At 33.5% G+C, this 18,213-nt stretch overlaps 2 protein-coding genes across 7 annotated transcripts; both read left to right on the forward strand.

Annotated features, from left to right (window-relative positions):
* The first annotated feature begins 5,086 nt into the window (after positions 1-5,086).
* On the forward strand, positions 5,087-10,100 carry LOC104729677 (protein NLP2). 5 transcript variants are annotated; one of them, XM_087479130.1, is made up of 6 exons: positions 5,087-5,364; positions 6,335-7,430; positions 7,570-7,617; positions 7,717-8,758; positions 8,848-9,762; positions 9,895-10,100. In XM_087479130.1, exons 2-5 carry the CDS (start codon positions 6,501-6,503, stop codon positions 9,741-9,743), a joined length of 2,916 nt encoding a protein of 971 aa, XP_087335256.1. In that variant the 5' UTR covers positions 5,087-5,364; positions 6,335-6,500; the 3' UTR covers positions 9,744-9,762; positions 9,895-10,100. The 5 variants fall into 5 exon arrangements, with proteins under 5 accessions (XP_087335256.1, XP_010446950.1, XP_087335257.1 ...); XM_010448648.3 differs by having other exon boundaries at positions 5,090-5,732; XM_087479131.1 differs by lacking the exon at positions 5,087-5,364 and adding an exon at positions 5,422-5,732 and having other exon boundaries at positions 6,303-7,430.
* A 3,562-nt stretch (positions 10,101-13,662) lies between these two features.
* LOC104729679 (isocitrate dehydrogenase [NAD] regulatory subunit 1, mitochondrial) lies at positions 13,663-16,291 on the forward strand. 2 transcript variants are annotated; one of them, XM_087479132.1, is made up of 4 exons: positions 13,663-14,353; positions 14,693-14,932; positions 15,503-15,581; positions 15,683-16,291. In XM_087479132.1, exons 1-4 carry the CDS (start codon positions 13,844-13,846, stop codon positions 15,955-15,957), a joined length of 1,104 nt encoding a protein of 367 aa, XP_087335258.1. In that variant the 5' UTR covers positions 13,663-13,843; the 3' UTR covers positions 15,958-16,291. The 2 variants fall into 2 exon arrangements, with proteins under 2 accessions (XP_087335258.1, XP_087335259.1); XM_087479133.1 differs by having other exon boundaries at positions 13,692-14,353; positions 14,705-14,932.
* The last annotated feature ends 1,922 nt before the right edge of the window (positions 16,292-18,213 follow it).

Here is an 18,213-nt window from a genome sequence, read left to right on the forward strand (position 1 = left end):
GAATCTTTAAAAAAACTATTACTAATCTGAAGATTCAGATGCAATATAGGTAAGCACGCGGAACTAATTACAACATGCACGAACCCTAATCCGAGACAGTTTTCAATTAATCTTCTCGAATCTGTTAAACAAATATTTTTTTCAGTTGTACTTCAAAACATTTATCAAAATAGTGCGACACACAACCTTCACGAATATTCAACTACGAACTCTATTTAATAACAATAATTATCGTTTACAGCGATGCTTGTACGTATATTAATATACATCAAAAACAACAAAAAGAATCTTCTTATGAGATTTCCTTTAAAATTTCATAAATAGTATGTAAAATGCAATATTATCAACAAAAAAAAAAAAAATTCTTTTGCGCATATTATCAAAGATGAATCTCTCTAGCTCTCGTTTCTTGATTGATTATACTGGCTCGTGTACGTCACACGCGCGTGAGAAATATGTAAATAAAATTGTTCACGTACATTTCATATGTCTACATCTGCAACATGTTGACAAAAAAAGAAAGAAAAATATCTGCATCATAATACTTTTTATATGTTAGTTTGATTTGTTTATGAATGTTTTAAAATGGTAGATTATGAAGGCTTACGTAAGCTGAAGTTGACCGATTTATCTCCTCACACGTTCTTTGCATCTCAAATTAGCACTCCATCCAAAAAAAATGGTTAACTATTCTAATTTAGATATATCAAGTAATAACAACATTTTATAAGAGATAAGTATATATCGTCCATATTTGTAACTATTTTTTCGTTCAGTAAAATCGTCTTAATAAAATTACATGATTGAGATTTGTTTAGTACTCTCTATTACAGAATAAGCTTTGGCTTTGAGAAAAAGAAACAAAGATGATATATTTCTTTGCCCAAAAAAGATGATATATTTTCTTGTTTTTTTTTTTTTTGACGAAATTTTCTTGTTTTTTTTTCTTCCTGAAATTATTATATTGAATCAGAAACTACAACTTGAATACTATTATATGATCCAAAAACATTAATTGGGTTGACGTCATAAGAAAATGTCAGATGGATCCAACACAAAATATAGATATGTGAACAAATTTGACAATTCCTGATTGCTGATGCTTGGCGATTCTGCAATACGATGTTGTTTCATTTTAATAGTACAAAGTATATAAACTAAACAGAAATAAAACAAAATAGTTATTATTACAATGTATTTGACTAAGCATTTATATATATATATATATGTCTTTATGTAATGTAAAATGTAATTTACTCCCTCAGTTCTAGTTTAACTGTCGTTTAAGGTTTTTGTACACAAATTAAGGAAATTATAAAATTTTATGTTTTGCCCTTCATTAATATATTTTATAATTTTTTCTATTGGTTGAAAATTTAAAACAGCAGGGATTAGATTGGAATATTCATCATTGAAAATCTAAAACGACAACTAATATGAAACAAAAATTAAATCCTAGAACGACAATTAAACTAGAATGGAGGAAGTATTAATTAAATTTAGATCCGTAATAAAACAAAGTAATAAAGAGAAACCGGTCAGTACTACATACAGTTATGTATACATAATACATATATGTATTAATGTATATGTGCATTATACATTGTATAGCTAGAGGGGATTTAACTATGTGGGAAGCACGTCATCGTGATTCTTTTAAGAGAAAAACATATATAGCTATACTTATATGCATATATTGCACCATAATTATTTAGTCTAATCAAAATATTTTAAGTGGATTCTTGAGCGAGATTACTTTATCTTTTAATCCAGGCTTTACACCTAATCAAACTATAATTCTAAAATCAAAAATAGCAAATTGTTAGTATATAACAATTATCGCATTTAACTTCTAGTGTGATGCCGCAATGGGTGGCGACATAAAAATAATATTAATCACTTGGCTTTCATTTTAAAAGTCATAAAACGGCGTGACATCATCTTCCATTATCGCGGGCTTTGCTTCAGAAAAAGTATTATATCTAATCTTAGTTTACTAATCAGATACTAGTAATTAGCAAAGTAGTTTACTTACTTAATAACATTTGCCTTAAGATTTATAGCGCCACTTGCTATTTTTTCTAAACAAGTTTGTACGTACATACACATATACATATATACTCTCATGGTTTTGATATTTGTTTATAATATCAAAGTCTTTCATCTAAGTCTAGTTAATAAGGATTAAGGAGATTTCATCGTGTAATCAAGAAGTGAAATTATTGTTTCCAGAAAAGCGACATGTGTAGGGCCTGCCGGATTCAGACAAAGAATTTCAGTGATAGAAATTTTCATGCTATTTTTTATATATATTAAAAAAATATAGAGAGATATATATTTCGTGCACGACAATATGTCTCGTCTAGATTGTAAACTAAATAAATGAATTGTATATATACGATAAAACTGATTAGTTATCATATAAACACATGGATTCCAACTGAGTATTTATGAAATTAATGGAGATTAAAGTAAGAGGATTACAATGAAATGAAACCATTTGTTTAGTAAGGTCTTTGGACGCGGCGAGTCGGGGATATCGGACGATGAGTAAGGGACGATGGCTCCTCAGATCACTGAGAGCCGTTTGATCCTTACTTTTTGGAGCAAAGTGGCTTAACTACTTAACCCAACTTTCTCCCCCCTCTCAAAGCCTGACCCTTTGGAAACTAGTTTACATTATTCTATAACTGTACTCTAATTTACTATTCTAAGAGTTGATAAATTGAGGAGAACATGTGTCAAAGACTGGATTGGATGTTGGATTTTCCGTATATTTGGACTTGGATCGGTACATTGAAATTCTCAACGTTCATGTGGAAGTCGCACATTAGTAATCAAAATCTATAATAAACTTCTATTAAAAATGAACGACTCAGTTACGAAATTGTTGGGATGAGTAGATGTTAATATGTTATCGCTTAAGTCATTTTATTAATTACTTTCATTTTGTATATAGCTTATTTTCACATGCCTATATATATAACTAAAGAGCACTTCTTGAAAACCATATCGTAGTTCTAATAAATAAATAAAATATGTATATTTCATTGGAAATTTTTTTTATTCATATTTGTGGATACAATTTTGAGGTAAATTAGTGAGAAAACTCTTAAATTCCTTAATTCTATTATAATTAGTACCGAATGATTTGTTACAAAACAAAAAGTCTAACTAACTCTATAACCCGAACATATAAATTCGAGTACATTATTGTTAAGTTTAATGAGCAGCTCCTCATGTAATCTTTGTCCGGCCTACAGTTGCTAAGTTTTTTTATGTATAGATGTGTTTCTTACACTATAACAATCTCTTTACAAGTTTTTAAACAAAAAAAAAAAAAAAGCTTTCTTCTCCCACAAGAGTATTAATCTAGCATGATCGCTTTTATCGATGCTTCATTTTCCGAACTCTTTTTTTTTCATAAATTTGTTTCAACATGATATCTTGTCCAATTTCATCTGTACGTGTGTTTGCAAAAGGAATGCTTTTCTTCTTCTTTTTAGTAGAAGAATCCAATGCCTAGCTACCGCACAAACAAAGATGATATAATATTTAAAACATCAAGAAAAAAATTATCTTCAATCAATGCTTTCAACCAATCAGATTGTCGTTTGCTATAAAAAGTTGTGTTTAATTATTAACTGAAACTGAGGAATTTAGCAAGCACAAAGAAGAAATATCATCCGGTCAATTAAGTACTGAGACCAAGAACTCATGTGAGTAAACCTCAACCACTTAGGCATCTGAGGCAGTCCCCGAAATATAACTGTAGACAGACTTGTCAACTATCCAGTCGTCGGGTATGAATCCAGTTGTACGTAAAATCGTTAGACCGCAAAACAAAACAACAAAACGGATGGGGTACTTAAAGAGTTTTTTACTTACAAAGTACTTGCAACGTAGGAACATATGATTGTAAGTTACACATTTAACTTGCAATACGTTACACATTTAACTTGCAACGTAGGAACAGATGATTATAAGTTATAACAATGTGATCAACTATACATCAGTAACAACTTTCTTCATCACTTTTAACATTTTTGTTTTCTCTTTAATATTTCATACCGCACACACATATATAGATTCCTAGTATAGATCTTTATTTATGTAAGAATGTGCGATCCATATTTCAATCCTAAAATAACTGTTTTGGTCAAATATCTCAACATTTGTTGTTGAGCTTCAATAATTCAAGTAATTTCTAAATGATTACACTTTATAGCCATCATGAAAAATGGAAAGTACGTATATCATTATAGTTTATAAAAAAAAGTTAGCTATGATCAATTAGTGTGAAAAATCTTTATCATAAAAACAATTCAATTAGGCAATTTAGCTAGTGAAGGAATCATTGTATAATTCGAAAAAGAAACTATGTACTCCGTCTCTTCTTCCATGAATCGTCGGAGTCACATGGATGCCATTTGAAAGCATGGATTAAACTTTCAGAAAAGCATTAAAGTTTACAATTTTAATGAATATATTAAGTAGTGTGAGATAGTTTAAAACCTCTTTTGTACTGAAATCAATACAAAACTCAATCTTAAAGAAGAAGAGTAACTATTGGCTAACTATTTTAATGTGTATCTTATCAATCTATGTGCATAATACACTCACACATCTATATATCCATATACACACACATATATATACAGAGAGATTGAAAAAAATACACCATGGCAAATACTGAAACCACAAGAAAGATGAATAAATTAAATTAGAGGAATTAATTATATATACAAAGGGCGTTTAAGAAAAAATCAAACAAAGAGTTAAAAATAAAATAAACTAGGGCTGAGGTCAGGAAAGGGATGATTGTTTTTGTGAGAAGTTAAAAGAAAGAAAGAATCTTGAAGGTCAAAATAATAAATGGAACCTGTTCAACATGACAGACATTGTCTTGTGCAAAGAATCTTTCTCCCTTCTCCCTTCTCCCATTGATACAGATCAAGTTTAACCAATCAAACAGAACAAAGTACACATTTGCTTACGTAATCAAAATAATTAATTAAAAATATCTGATATTAATTTTTAACAATTTGGACGAATCTTAAACAAATAATGATAGGCCAAAGACATCACCAACTACATCATTAAGAGAACAAAAAACACAACCACAGCTCTTCTTCAACACACCCTCCCTCCCCTCTCTTCCTCTATCTATTCTCAAATTCTTATCTTTTCTCTCTTTTGCAGAAGGAAACAGAGAAACAAAAGATCTTATTTTTAACTGCAGGTGGGGTTTGTTTTTTTTATATTAATGGAAGTGTGATTAGAACGGACAGTAGAGAGATCTAATTGGATGGTAAAAAAACGGGTCCACTTTGTTCTTGGGGAAAGATTCTGCACGCCCACATGGTGAGACTAAAATAGACTAAATACTTCTACTATTTACCCTTCTTCCATCACCTACTTGCGTGTGTCCCAGCAAAAGAGAGAGAGATAAAAAAGAAGTGGTGATGATAATATCATCTATTTGAGAGCAAACAGAGTTTTTTTTTTTTTTTTTTTTCATCATTTATGTACCAATAAACAGAGACCAAACAAATAAGCCTCTCTTAATAACTGAAAAAAAACCAGAGCAGAGCTAAACTCTTTTTTTGTTGTCCTGTCAGCTTATATTTGTTTAACTCTTCCTTCTTCTTCTTCTGAGTGTTTCAAACCCAAAAGTCAATTTTTTTTCTTCTGAAATTCTCTCTACTTGCTTGAGGAATCTTTTTGATAAAGTAAGTAACTTTTTTTTTGTCTTTCTTTTTGTGTGGGTTATGTAGTTTAGTTACTAACTATTTCTGGGTTTTTTGTCGGAAAGATATATTGTTTTGTTATGTTCTTTGTATACTTTGTGTTTATGGAGCATCAGAAGATTTTTTTTTTAATTTTGTTCTTTGGAAACTGATGTCATGAAGCATCAGATTCTCAATTTATATACTTTCATTATCTTCTTGTGTGTGGCATTTATTGTCTGCTGGAAATTTCCTTTGAATTTGTCTTTTTAAGTTTGTTCAATAATTGGCCCTCTTGGAGAGAGTTTCCATGTCCATTGGGGAATATTGTACTTGAAAGCTGCTGATGTTAGTACTTTGATGAATCCTCCTCCTCCTCCTTTCAAGTCAACTCTCTATAGCTTTCCTTTTTTATATATTTATATATTTATAGCCTCTCTATGATCTCACATCTCTCTTAAATCTCTTTTATATACATGTTTCAAATGCACTTTTGATCTTGCAGTTGACATAGACTGAGTTTTTTTAGCTCTTATCTTGTTTCTTCTTCTCTTTCTCTTTTGTTCTTGTTAGGTTTCTTGATCATGTTTCTGCAACCTTTGCAGATCGGTTATGTAGACAACCTTAAGGGGACCTCAAAGACGCTTGGTCTTGCTGGTTCTTGAAGTACAACATCAAAGAAGAACAAGTCACTCAATAATATTCGAGGGTTTTGGAGGGATACAAGACTGAGTTGACAAACTAAAGAAATAAAAGGGAGTTTCTTTTGATATGGAAGGTGGGGGTGGTGGTGGTGGAGATGGGAGTTTCTTACCTAATTCTAGCTTTGGTGTATTCTCTGAGACGGCTATGGATATGGATTTCATGGAGGAACTCTTCTATGATGGATGTTGGCTTGAGACAACAGATGGTAAGAGCTTGAAGCAGACGTTGGGACAACAAGTTTCTGATTCTACCACCATGAATGACAACAACAACAACAACTCTTTCCTTTATGGTTACCAGTTTGCTGAGAACCCTTCACAAGATCATATCTCCAACGAAGAAACAGGGAGAAAGTTTCCTCCAATAACACCTGGCTTCCTCAAGATCGAGGATCTCTCCAATCAGCCGTTGAATCAAGTCCCTTTTGACCAGTCTGCAGCTATGAGTTCTGCACAAGCAGAGAAGTTTCTCCTTGAAGAAACTGAAGGAGGAAGAAGATGGTGGATTGCTCCAAGAACAAGTCAAGGCCCTTCTTCATCAGTGAAAGATAGATTAGTACAAGCTATAAAGGGTCTTATGCAAGATAAAGACTTCCTCATACAGATATGGGTGCCAATTCAACAAGAAGGCAAGAACTTTCTCACCACTTTGGAGCAGCCACACTTCTTCAACCCTAAATACTTGAGTCTTAAAAGATACAGAGATGTTTCAGTGGCCTATAATTTCCCGGCTCATGAGGATTCCACGGAGTCTGTGGGTCTTCCTGGCCGTGTTTTCCTTGGGAAACTACCTGAGTGGACACCTGATGTGCGCTTCTTCAGAAGCGAAGAGTATCCACGCATCAAAGAAGCAGAGAAATGTGATGTTCGTGGCTCATTAGCCCTTCCTGTATTTGAAAGAGGTAGTGGGACTTGTTTGGGTGTTGTTGAGATTGTTACAACTACTCAGAAGATGAATTACAGGCCAGAGCTTGACAATATCTGTAAAGCTCTCGAGGTTTTTCTCTTCCCTTGATGTCTCTATATCATCCAGTTGCATGTTTAACCAAATAACACTTGACCAACTTGATCCTTCAATGAGAAGTTTTGTTTGTGTATTGTTGTAGCCTAAAGAGGTTCCTTGTTTATTTTTGTAGTCTGTTAATCTAAGGAGTTCAAGAAACTTGAAATCTCCAAGCAGAGAGGTGTGTCAAAATGGTCTCATAAACCAAACTTTTACTCTTCAACACACAGAAACTTTGAACTTTTGTTGCTAAATGTCATCATATGCCCTTTTGTTACAGTTTCTGCAGGTCTATAATGAATTCTACTATGCAGCATTACCTGAGGTATCAGAGTTTTTGACATGGGTCTGCAGATTATATGATCTGCCTCTGGCTTTAACGTGGGCACCGTGTGCTCGGCAAGGCAAAGTTGGATCCCGCCATTCTGATGAGAACTTCTCAGAGTGTGTTTCAACTGTAGATGATGCTTGCATTGTCCCTGACCATCAGAGTCGTAATTTTCTAGAGGCATGTTCTGAACACCATCTGCTTCAAGGGGAAGGTATTGTGGGAAAAGCATTCAAGGCAACCAAACTGTTTTTTGTGCCTGAAGTAATCACTTTTAGCAAAACCAACTATCCTCTTGCACACCATGCAAAGATCTCAGGTCTACATGCTGCTTTAGCAGTCCCACTGAAAAGCAAATTCAATGGTTCCGTTGAGTTTGTGTTGGAGTTTTTCTTTCCAAAAACTTGCCTTGACACCGAAGCGCAACAAGATATGCTCAAGTCACTGTCTGTGACCGTGCAGCAAGATTTCAGGAGCTTAAATCTTGTCATTGATAAAGAGCTAGAGCTAGAAGTGGTGTTTCCCGTTAGAGAGGAAGTAGTATTTGCAAAAACCCCACTTATCAATGCACAAACAGGAGAGAATATGAAACCTTTGCCTTTGGAAGAAATTTCTCAAGAAGATTCTTCATGGATCTCACACATGATAAAGGCTAACGAGAAAGGTAAAGGTGTGTCTCTTTCTTGGGAGTACCAAAAAGAAGAGCCAAAAGAAGAGTTCATGCTCACATCTGGGTGGGATAACAATCAGACTGGATCAGGTCACAGTAACTTTCTTTCAGAAGCTGATCAGTTTCAGAAGGTGTCAAATTCAGGACTCAGGATCGACATGGATCCAAGTTTTGAATCAGCTTCTTTTGGTGTGGGGCAGACATTGTTAGGTAGTAGAAGACCAGGTGAGAAGAGAAGAACAAAAACAGAAAAGACTATTGGTTTAGAAGTTCTTCGACAATACTTTGCAGGAAGCCTCAAAGATGCAGCCAAGAGCATTGGTGGTAAGAAAACTTCTTGTTATTATGTTCATTTTACCAACTTCTCTCTGACAGTGATGTATGACTCACACAGTTTCATTCTTATGATGCAGTCTGTCCAACTACATTGAAAAGAATATGCAGGCAACACGGGATAACACGATGGCCTTCTCGGAAGATCAAGAAAGTGGGACACTCATTAAAAAAGCTCCAACTTGTTATAGACTCTGTTCAAGGTGTTCAAGGCTCTATTCAACTTGATTCATTCTATACAAGTTTCCCAGAACTAAGCTCCCCACATATGTCTGGTACTGCCACTTCATTCAAGAACACTGACCAGTCAAGGAACTTAACTGCTCAAACCGAGAACGGTGTTTCAGCACAGGGAACTGCTGCAGCAGCTCCAAAGTCACCTCCATCATCTTCTTGTAGCCACAGCTCTGGTTCAAGCACATGTTGTTCAACTGGAGCTAATCAAAGTAGCAATACTGGAAATACCTCTGTAACCACCCTGATGGCTGAAAATGCAAGCGCAATCTTGAAGAGAGCTCGTAGCGAGGTAAGGCTGCATACCATGAATCATGAGGAAACAAAGTCCCTCTCTAGAACACTAAGCCACAAAACGTTCAGTGAGCATCCTCTTTTCGAAAACCTACCTCGGTTACCGGAGAGTAATAGAAGGAATTTGAAAGCTGAAGGGGCATCTAAAGTGAAAGCCACATTTGGGGAGGCCAAAGTACGGTTTACGTTGCTCCCTACTTGGGGGTTCAGAGAGTTGCAGCATGAGATTGCTAGGCGTTTTAACATAGATAATATTGCACCCTTTGATCTGAAGTACCTGGATGATGACAAGGAATGGGTTCTTCTGACATGTGAAGCGGATCTTGAGGAATGTATCGACATTTATAGATCATCACAGAGCCGCACAATCAAGATCAGCGTTCATGAAGCTTCTCAAAACAAGCTGGGAGGTTCTTTTGGTAGCATCGGTCTTGGTCCTTCGTTATAAGCAAATCACTCAGACTCAGGTACCTGCAAAAAAAAAAAGAAAAGAAAAAGACCAAGGAGAGATTCAACTAATTTTAATAAATAGTGTGTTAGAAAAGTATTACTCACCATTTTATAGCAATGGGCATCGTTTTTGTAAACATATTTTTCAGTGCCCCTGGATCATACCCCCATTTTGCAAGCAGCACTAGTGGACTGGTTTCTTGCATCGGCTTAGCAGTTTTTTTTGTATAATAAGACGATGCGTACCAGAAATATGCTTAATATATGTATGTATTTTTATTTTCTGTACATCATTTTTCATCTGGATTCTACTAAGCTCTGCAAGTAATGTTTAAAATTGAAATATCTTCACTTACTTGCAATTGTTTTCTTACTTAACTATGCATAAAATACTTCAGTCATGCAGTTCCCTCTTCCTTTTTTCAGCAACAAGAAAATTCCAGATTTAAAGCTCATAAAAAAATGTGAAAACTAGGAGACTGTTTTTTGTAGCTTCAGTTAAAGGCGTCGGTTAAACCAGTAAATGACATCAATTGAGGTTGAACGACGTCGTTTTGTTTAATAAGGAAAAAAACGACGTCGTTTTGCTTAGAAAAAAAAAAAGAACAAACACAGATTGGGATTCGATCCTTCCACCTTTTGAAAGAGTCAACCGTCGTGCTAAACCAACAGAGCCGGAGTCAAAATTTCACAAACACATATTTATATAAAAAAAGCTCGGAGTTTGAGAAATATTTACATCTTGTAATCAAGAATTTAAAAAATAATAAGAAAAATAATCAAAATAATTAAGCAAAAATCGGATATACATGTACTCCTAAAATATCTGAACAAAATTAATTTCTATTTTTGTTTTTAGTGACAAAAGAAACTATAATTTCTTATATTTTTCATTGTCGATTTTCCATAATTTGTTTAGCAAATTTATTTCTAAAGATTTTGCAAAATATTAAATAATTTTCTATTATACATGTTTTGTTTTTATAAGTTGTTTAAAATAGATAGAGCCATTGATGTCATGGATAAAAAACAGAAAAATAAACTAACAATGTATGATTTTATCATACTATATGTATTTTGTATTAACCTCCACAAATAGCGTATGTTTTTTGACTAAAAAGATGTGTCATTTATAGAGTTATGATGTCAAATACAAATATATGTCCTATTACACAATTTAAATACTGAGTACATCAAATTTAGTCATATATGAGTAATATCAACAATATTACTAACTTTGTGATAATAAACTAAAATCTGTATAGCAATTTAACATATGCACAATACTAAATAAACAACAATATTTTATGAAAAATTTTATTTATCCACGGTCCAAACCTAGACTGAAAAAAAATCACAAGTATGTGATAAGAATTATGGTTAATATTAGTACACTTATATATATTTGTGGGTTGGTCTAAAAACACAAACAAAATATCTTAAAACTTCATTTTATATAAAAAGAGTTAAAAACCAACACTAATCCTCACACTCATATACAAAACTAACTATTTTTTTTAATAGCTAAGAGGTTCTGGACAAAACTAACTAATTTCAAATTGGTGGAAAAAATTAAATAATATTATATAAACTATAAAGTATTATACATATTAATAGATGTTTACTTTCACAACAACTAATTTTGATTGATTAAATTCTAAAATAAAAGAATTTTCATTAATTAAATTCCTACTGAATATAATAATTTTTAAATAAATAAAACAAATAAAATTACAAATATCTCAATATTATTATTAAAAACTTTAAATATATATATATATATATTTGATCCAGCATAATGTTTTTTAGAAAATTATACAAAATATGCAAAAAAACATAATCCCGCGGTGTACCGCGGATTAAAATCTAGTTATATTATTTTAAGTGATTTTTGTAAAAATTACAAATTCTAAAAAAATTCAATAAAATCCAGTATTATTGAAGTACTGATTTAAAAATCTACATTAAAATTTATTGTTATTAAAAACAGTTTGTGGATTTGATTGTTAATGAGTTTGAAAAACTTGTGATCATGTTTTTAGGTGGATTTTGAAATTTTTTATAATAAAAATATCAACTTTCCTAAAATCATCAAAATCAGATAAAAAATTATAAAATATTAAATTACTTAAAATAATAGATTAATTACACTCCCTAAATAACTTCAAATACAACAAAATCAAATCACAATAAAATAGTAAACTGAATCTTGAAGTCTAAATCTAACAGTTTAATTAGGCTAAAAAAATCAAGAGAAATGAAGGCTTATATAACAAATGAATTGATAAAATTAACGATATTACAAAATAATAATAGATATACTCAAAATAAAAACGAATACAAACGTCATTATGTATATATTGGGATTTTAATTGACACCTAATTAGAATTTGAAAGAGTGTTGGACTAGCTAGATATGATGAAATTTATTCCTACCCCTTGATTACCATCTTTTTGAAATTAAAATTTTTTTATTCTATAATAGTATAATTTTTTATTCTATAATAGTATAATTTTTTAAGTTTATACTTTGAAGTGTTACTTATACATAAGTATTCATATATAAATGAAAGATGATGCTTGTTGTCGCATGTGTTGATTGTACATGGTATGTACATACCAAAAATGGCATCGAACAAGTATATATACAAACATAAGGAACTTGATTAAACCAAGTGAAAGGAAATTTATAGGCCTGGGCATTCGGTTTATCCGGTTTAATCGGTTCGGTTTATTCGGTTTTTCAGATTTTCGGTTTTTTAAAAATTATGCCGAATTAAACCGAATTATAATTCGGTTCGGTTTAATCGGTAATCGGTTTATTCGGGTCGGTTATCAGCTTTGAAATCCATTCCGAACTAAACCGAATTTTTTTCTATTTCGGTTTATTTTAACCGAATTAGACCAAAATACAAATAATGGGCTCAACTGAATATAAAAATCCAATAACAATCCCAATTATAAAACCAATCTCCATTAACAAACTAGGGTTTTGACGAAGTGGCCGACGGCGAGGCTGCGAGGGAGACGGTAACGGCAACGGTAATGACATGCGATAGTTAAATCTCCTTGTCCGATGAGTATTCCGGCGAGATCTGTCAACATAGATCAAAGGAAAAAAGCCCGTTTTAATTCGCTCTAATCTCCATGAGAAATCAAATAATACAACCCAAATCAAATTCAAGAGTGAAACTTAAAAAATGATGATAAGTAAGAAAACTAACTGTAATCTAGCAGACAAAGATGTTTTTGAGTTGATGCAATTGAACTAGCCTCAGTTTCCGACGATAGAGTGTTGGCGATATTCACAGAGTGACGTTCAACGCCTGACAAAAGATTATTAGAGATAGAGTTGAAGGATTCTTAGGGTTAACAAGAGGGAGAATGTCATTTTGGACTGGATAAAAACACTAGTGGGCCACATATTTTTTTACTGTTGACTTATTAAAACATAGGCCCGTCAGATTTCTTTTGGGTTTGGTACAAAACAGTTAGAAGTAGCCCAATTTCAAAACAAATTAAATATGTATGTCATTAAACCTAATCAATGGTGAAATGATTAATGGCGGCCGCACTTCTCCTTCTGCAAATTACACAGAAGCTTACAGATGAAGAAGGAGATGAAGTGATGTAGAACAGAAACCGAATAACCGATCGGTTATAGCCCGCCGAACCGAACCGAATCACTAACCGAAATCCCAAAATTATTTTGCCGATCGGTTTATTTCTGTTCACAAAATCGGCGCCGATAACCGAAAATCTCGGTTTTCTCAGTTCGGTTTGCTCGGTTCTTGCCGAACGCCCAGGCCTAGAAATTTAGGTGAAAATAAGCAAATATCAAACTAATGGGCAGTTGTATAAATATTTTAATTGACGATTTGCAAATATGGTCTAAAAAGCAAATATCGAATTGTTTTATGGAAATATCTTTAATGAGATGAAGATTTTGGGGAGTAAGTGTGTAAATACCTAAACTTTAACAATAAACGCTTTTTCGTCCGCCTCCAGCTCCCAAAGGCCAAAGGGGCGAATCTTCTTCTTCTTCCCTTTCGATCAAATCCTTTTCTCAGATTCAAACCCAAAATTCGCAGAGCAAAAATGTCTCGCCGATCGCTAACTCTACTCAAGAATCTCGCCAGAAACGCGAATGGATCGGGTATCCAGACCCGATCGGTGACTTACATGCCTAGACCCGGTGACGGAGCACCACGCGCAGTGACGCTGATTCCTGGAGATGGAATCGGTCCTCTGGTGACGAACGCGGTGGAGCAGGTGATGGAAGCGATGCACGCTCCGATCTTCTTCGAGAAGTACGATGTTCACGGAGAAATGAGCCGTATGCCGCCGGAAGTGATGGAGTCGATCAGGAAGAATAAGGTTTGTTTGAAAGGTGGGCTTAAGACTCCTGTCGGTGGTGGTGTGAGTTCGCTTAACGTGCAGCTTAGGAAAGAGCTTGACCTCTTTGCGTCTCTGGTCAACTGTTTCAATTTGCCTGGTTTGCCTACTCGCCATGAAAATGTTGATATCGTTGTCATCAGAGAGAACACTGAAGGTGAGTATGCGGGGCTTGAGCATGAGGTTGTTCCTGGTGTCGTCGAGAGCCTTAAGGTGAGAATTCCGACTCTTCGTTTAGTCTTCTTTTGGATTATGGCCTTATGAAAATGAATTTTGTGGAATCTGAGCTTAGAGATTAGCGTTTTAGGTGAACTTTTGTATATCTCATCAAGATTAGATTGATCTGACATGTGGACTAGCTAGCTATGAAGCCTATGATTATTCCTATTTCTTGTTAGTGTGGTTTCACATAAGCTAGTTGCTTTTCACTATTGTGTTGTGTGAGTATACTTTTTTTTGTGTATATCTGCAGATGCATGTAGCTTGTTATCTTTGTTTGCAAATGGTCTTTTTATACAATGTGTGATTGTTCTGATCCTATTCTTCTGCTAGGTGATCACGAAGTTCTGTTCAGAGCGTATTGCAAAGTATGCTTTTGAGTATGCTTACCTCAACAACAGGAAGAAAGTTACAGCGGTGCATAAGGCTAACATTATGAAACTTGCGGATGGTTTGTTCTTGGAATCTTGTCGGGAGGTTGCTAAAAAATATCCGAGCATCACTTACAATGAAATCATTGTTGATAACTGCTGTATGCAACTTGTAGCGAAACCAGAGCAATTCGATGTCATGGTATGTTTCGGATTTATATACAATATGAATTTTGCCAGCTATCCATTAGCTATTTATCTCTGTAGTTTACCTGTTTTACGGTCATATTATCTTATTGGTATGAGACTGATGTTGTGTTCCCATATACTAGTTAATTGCCCCATTTGCATATTGGAATGTGACTGGTACTGTATTGCCACATTCTAATTAATCTATTCTCGCCATTTGCATATCTGGGAATCTTTTAAAGTGTACTTCTGTGGCCTTGTCTATTTATTATTACTTCTTTGCTCTGCTGAAGATAAGTTGAGGACAAAGCTAGTTCTCAGTTAATTAAACAACCTGTTTCTTCGTTTATGTTCCTAGCTTCTAGCTCTTTGTTTTAGATAAGATCCAACTTAGCATGACTATACAAGTGCTAAATGCTGAGCTCAACTTCGACTCGCATTAGTTATTGTTCCTTAGGGCAGTAGCTTTCGCTGTTGCTATTAACCTTATCTTGTTGTGTTCTCTCTCATTACTGTATGTACTAGTTTCCTTTGGCTTTTTTGTTCCCCCTTTTATAACGACAGTTTATAAAATGTTTTGCAGGTAACACCCAATCTCTATGGGAATTTAGTTGCAAACACTGCTGCTGGTATTGCTGGAGGGACAGGAGTCATGCCTGGAGGTAAAAACATCTTGTATTGATAATCTCATTACGCCCTCTAGCTATATACATTTACTGGATAAAGAATGATTCTAAATCTGCGACATTAAATACAAAAACAGGAAATGTTGGGGCTGACCATGCAGTATTTGAGCAAGGTGCATCAGCAGGAAATGTTGGGAAAGACAAGATAGTATTGGAAAACAAAGCAAACCCAGTGGCATTGCTTCTCTCATCAGCGATGATGCTTAGACACCTTCAGTTTCCGTCATTTGCTGACCGGCTTGAAACAGCAGTGAAAAAGGTCATCGCTGAAGGAAACTGCAGGACGAAAGATCTTGGTGGAACAAGCACGACTCAACAGGTAGTTGATGCGGTCATTGCAAAACTAGACTGACTTTGACAAATTACGTGTTCCCTGTCTGCATAAATTCATCAAATTCCTGCTACAGATTTTGTGTGTTTGCCAAAATATGGGGTATGATCCAATCCTAAGCACACCACCGGTTATCTGGTTTTGTACCTCGCGTTTTATATTCTTTAGCCGTCGAAAATTTCGATAAGAAAAAAAACAAAAACATGTTCTAAATAATTCATGTTGCTACGTTTGTTTGTTGGCGGCTTTTGTCATTTCATAGTTTCAAAACCCCTGTTTGTTCGCGGAATATGCAAACTTTTTTATTGATCAATAATTCAGCCAGCCACATATTTTAGAGGGGTCAAAACAAAAATTTCTATCTTTAATGGGGTAAAAATGCAAAATTTAGAGGGTCAAAATTAAGTTTTATTTAATTGATGGGGTAAAAATGCAAACGTTTTAAAGGGTCAAAATGAAATTTTGTTTAAATGAGGCCAAAATGCATAATTTAAAGGGGTCAAAATAAAAATTAAATTTATTGGGGGCAAAATACAAAATTTTTTTTTGGGGGGGGGGGGGGGGGGAGGGGGGGTCATTTTGTTATTTAAATTTAAATTGATTTAAATGGCGCATCAGTTCCCATTAATCTTAGAGGGGCTTATTGGTTCTATGATTTTAATGGATTTGGAAATCCAAACAAAAATCATGTATTATTCAATCATTGATTTTAAAATACTTATCAAAATTATGTGTTATTGGTTCTATGATTTACAAATACTTGTTAAAATCTCATGTTATTCATTTAATGATTTGTTTTTTAATTTCAATTTTCGCAATATTATTAAACGGGCTGAAGAAGAAGGAGATGAGATATTCAAGTCCACTATGAATAGACTATAGGCCCGTTACATAAAGACAGGCCCAAAAAAATTCCGTACCGTTGATATCTCAGAGGCAACTTCTTCGTCTTCTTCTGGAGCGGTGATCGGAGAGAGACACCACTTCTCTCATCCTCGCCGGCGTAATGGGTCGCGCCTCCGCCGTCAACGGTATTTGAGGATTTCGTACTCTGACCCCTCGCGGATTAAAGTTTCCTAAACGTCCAGTTATATAATTATATATGCGCCTAAAGATTTGAGAAAGATTCATAGCATAAATAAAGTAGTACATAGTTAAAAACATATAACATCAATATTAATTTTATGTGTAACAAAGTTATTTCAGCTCATATTTCTCTAAAATGTAAAAATAAAATTTTAATTAAGAAAATAATTAATGTAAATTCTATATAAATTAATATTATTATAAATGAAATAAATATCATAATCCCCATATTATTAATATAATTAATAAAGGGTTTTGATTAAAACTGTTATTGATCATATACATATCTTCACAACATTTCGTAATATAACATATATATATATATAGCAATTTAAGATCCTCATTTTCTTACACTAAGTTTATAGGCCCTTTAGTTTAGACAGGTCCAATTAAATTTTGATAACGTTAATTCCGGTATAAGAGTTTGACAAAGAGTATACAAAAAAAATGTGTAGATTGATATTTTTTTGTATAAATTTTTAAGTTTATACTTCAATATTGAATGTACATAAAGTATTCAAATCTCAACAAAGATACATGTTTGTTATTGGATGTGTTGCTGCTTGTACATGACCAAATTGGAATATGACCAAACAAGTATGTTTTTTTTTTTTTTGTGTGCACAAAGTATGTTCTTTTAGTTCTCACATAGAGTATTTTGTTATTTAAGACTTTCTTTGTCTCAAGTATTAATTAATAATATCTAAAATAATTTGCTTTTAAGACATTTTAATAAATAGTATATTTTCTCAACAACATTAGTAATCAAACATAGCAATTTAAGATTTGAAGATGATTAAATGCTTTCACATACAAAAACTTAAAACGTGACTGAAGAAGTGGAGAACAAATATTCATATCCAAGGCCCAAGGCAATTATTTTATCTAGTTATGAATCTAAACCATTATAGAAAGCGAACGTTTCTGCTTCGTCTTTCATATATATATGTAAGATAAGATTATTATACAGTACGTATGAATTAGTGCAAAATGGAGTCTATTATTATATACATTGTTTAAATTAACCCTCGTAATTAATAATAATCAATCCAGTTTTTTTCGACAAAATCATCATTACGAGGGAATCAAGAAAACAAAATAAATAATGAGGAATGGGCTTCGGCAATAGGCCCATCAGTCTAAATAGGCCCAACTAAAAATTAAGACGCCAAAGAAAGGCTTGAGCGAGCT

This window comes from Camelina sativa, chromosome 12 (genome assembly GCF_030686135.1).
Source record: "Camelina sativa cultivar CO46 ecotype springtype chromosome 12, ASM3068613v1".
Taxonomy (NCBI): Eukaryota; Viridiplantae; Streptophyta; class Magnoliopsida; order Brassicales; family Brassicaceae; genus Camelina; species Camelina sativa.

Bases quoted from the DNA above. Each gene is read 5' to 3' on its own strand.
- LOC104729677 (XM_087479130.1), top strand. From the start codon at position 6,501: ATGGAAGGTGGGGGTGGTGGTGGTGGAGATGGGAGTTTCTTACCTAAT. The intron at 7,618-7,716 runs GTGTGTCAAAAT...CTTTTGTTACAG, and splicing joins TGAAATCTCCAAGCAGAGAG to TTTCTGCAGGTCTATAATGA. The intron at 8,759-8,847 runs GTAAGAAAACTT...CTTATGATGCAG, and splicing joins TGCAGCCAAGAGCATTGGTG to TCTGTCCAACTACATTGAAA.
- LOC104729679 (XM_087479132.1), top strand. From the start codon at position 13,844: ATGTCTCGCCGATCGCTAACTCTACTCAAGAATCTCGCCAGAAACGCG. The intron at 14,354-14,692 runs GTGAGAATTCCG...TTCTTCTGCTAG, and splicing joins GTGTCGTCGAGAGCCTTAAG to GTGATCACGAAGTTCTGTTC. The intron at 14,933-15,502 runs GTATGTTTCGGA...AATGTTTTGCAG, and splicing joins CAGAGCAATTCGATGTCATG to GTAACACCCAATCTCTATGG.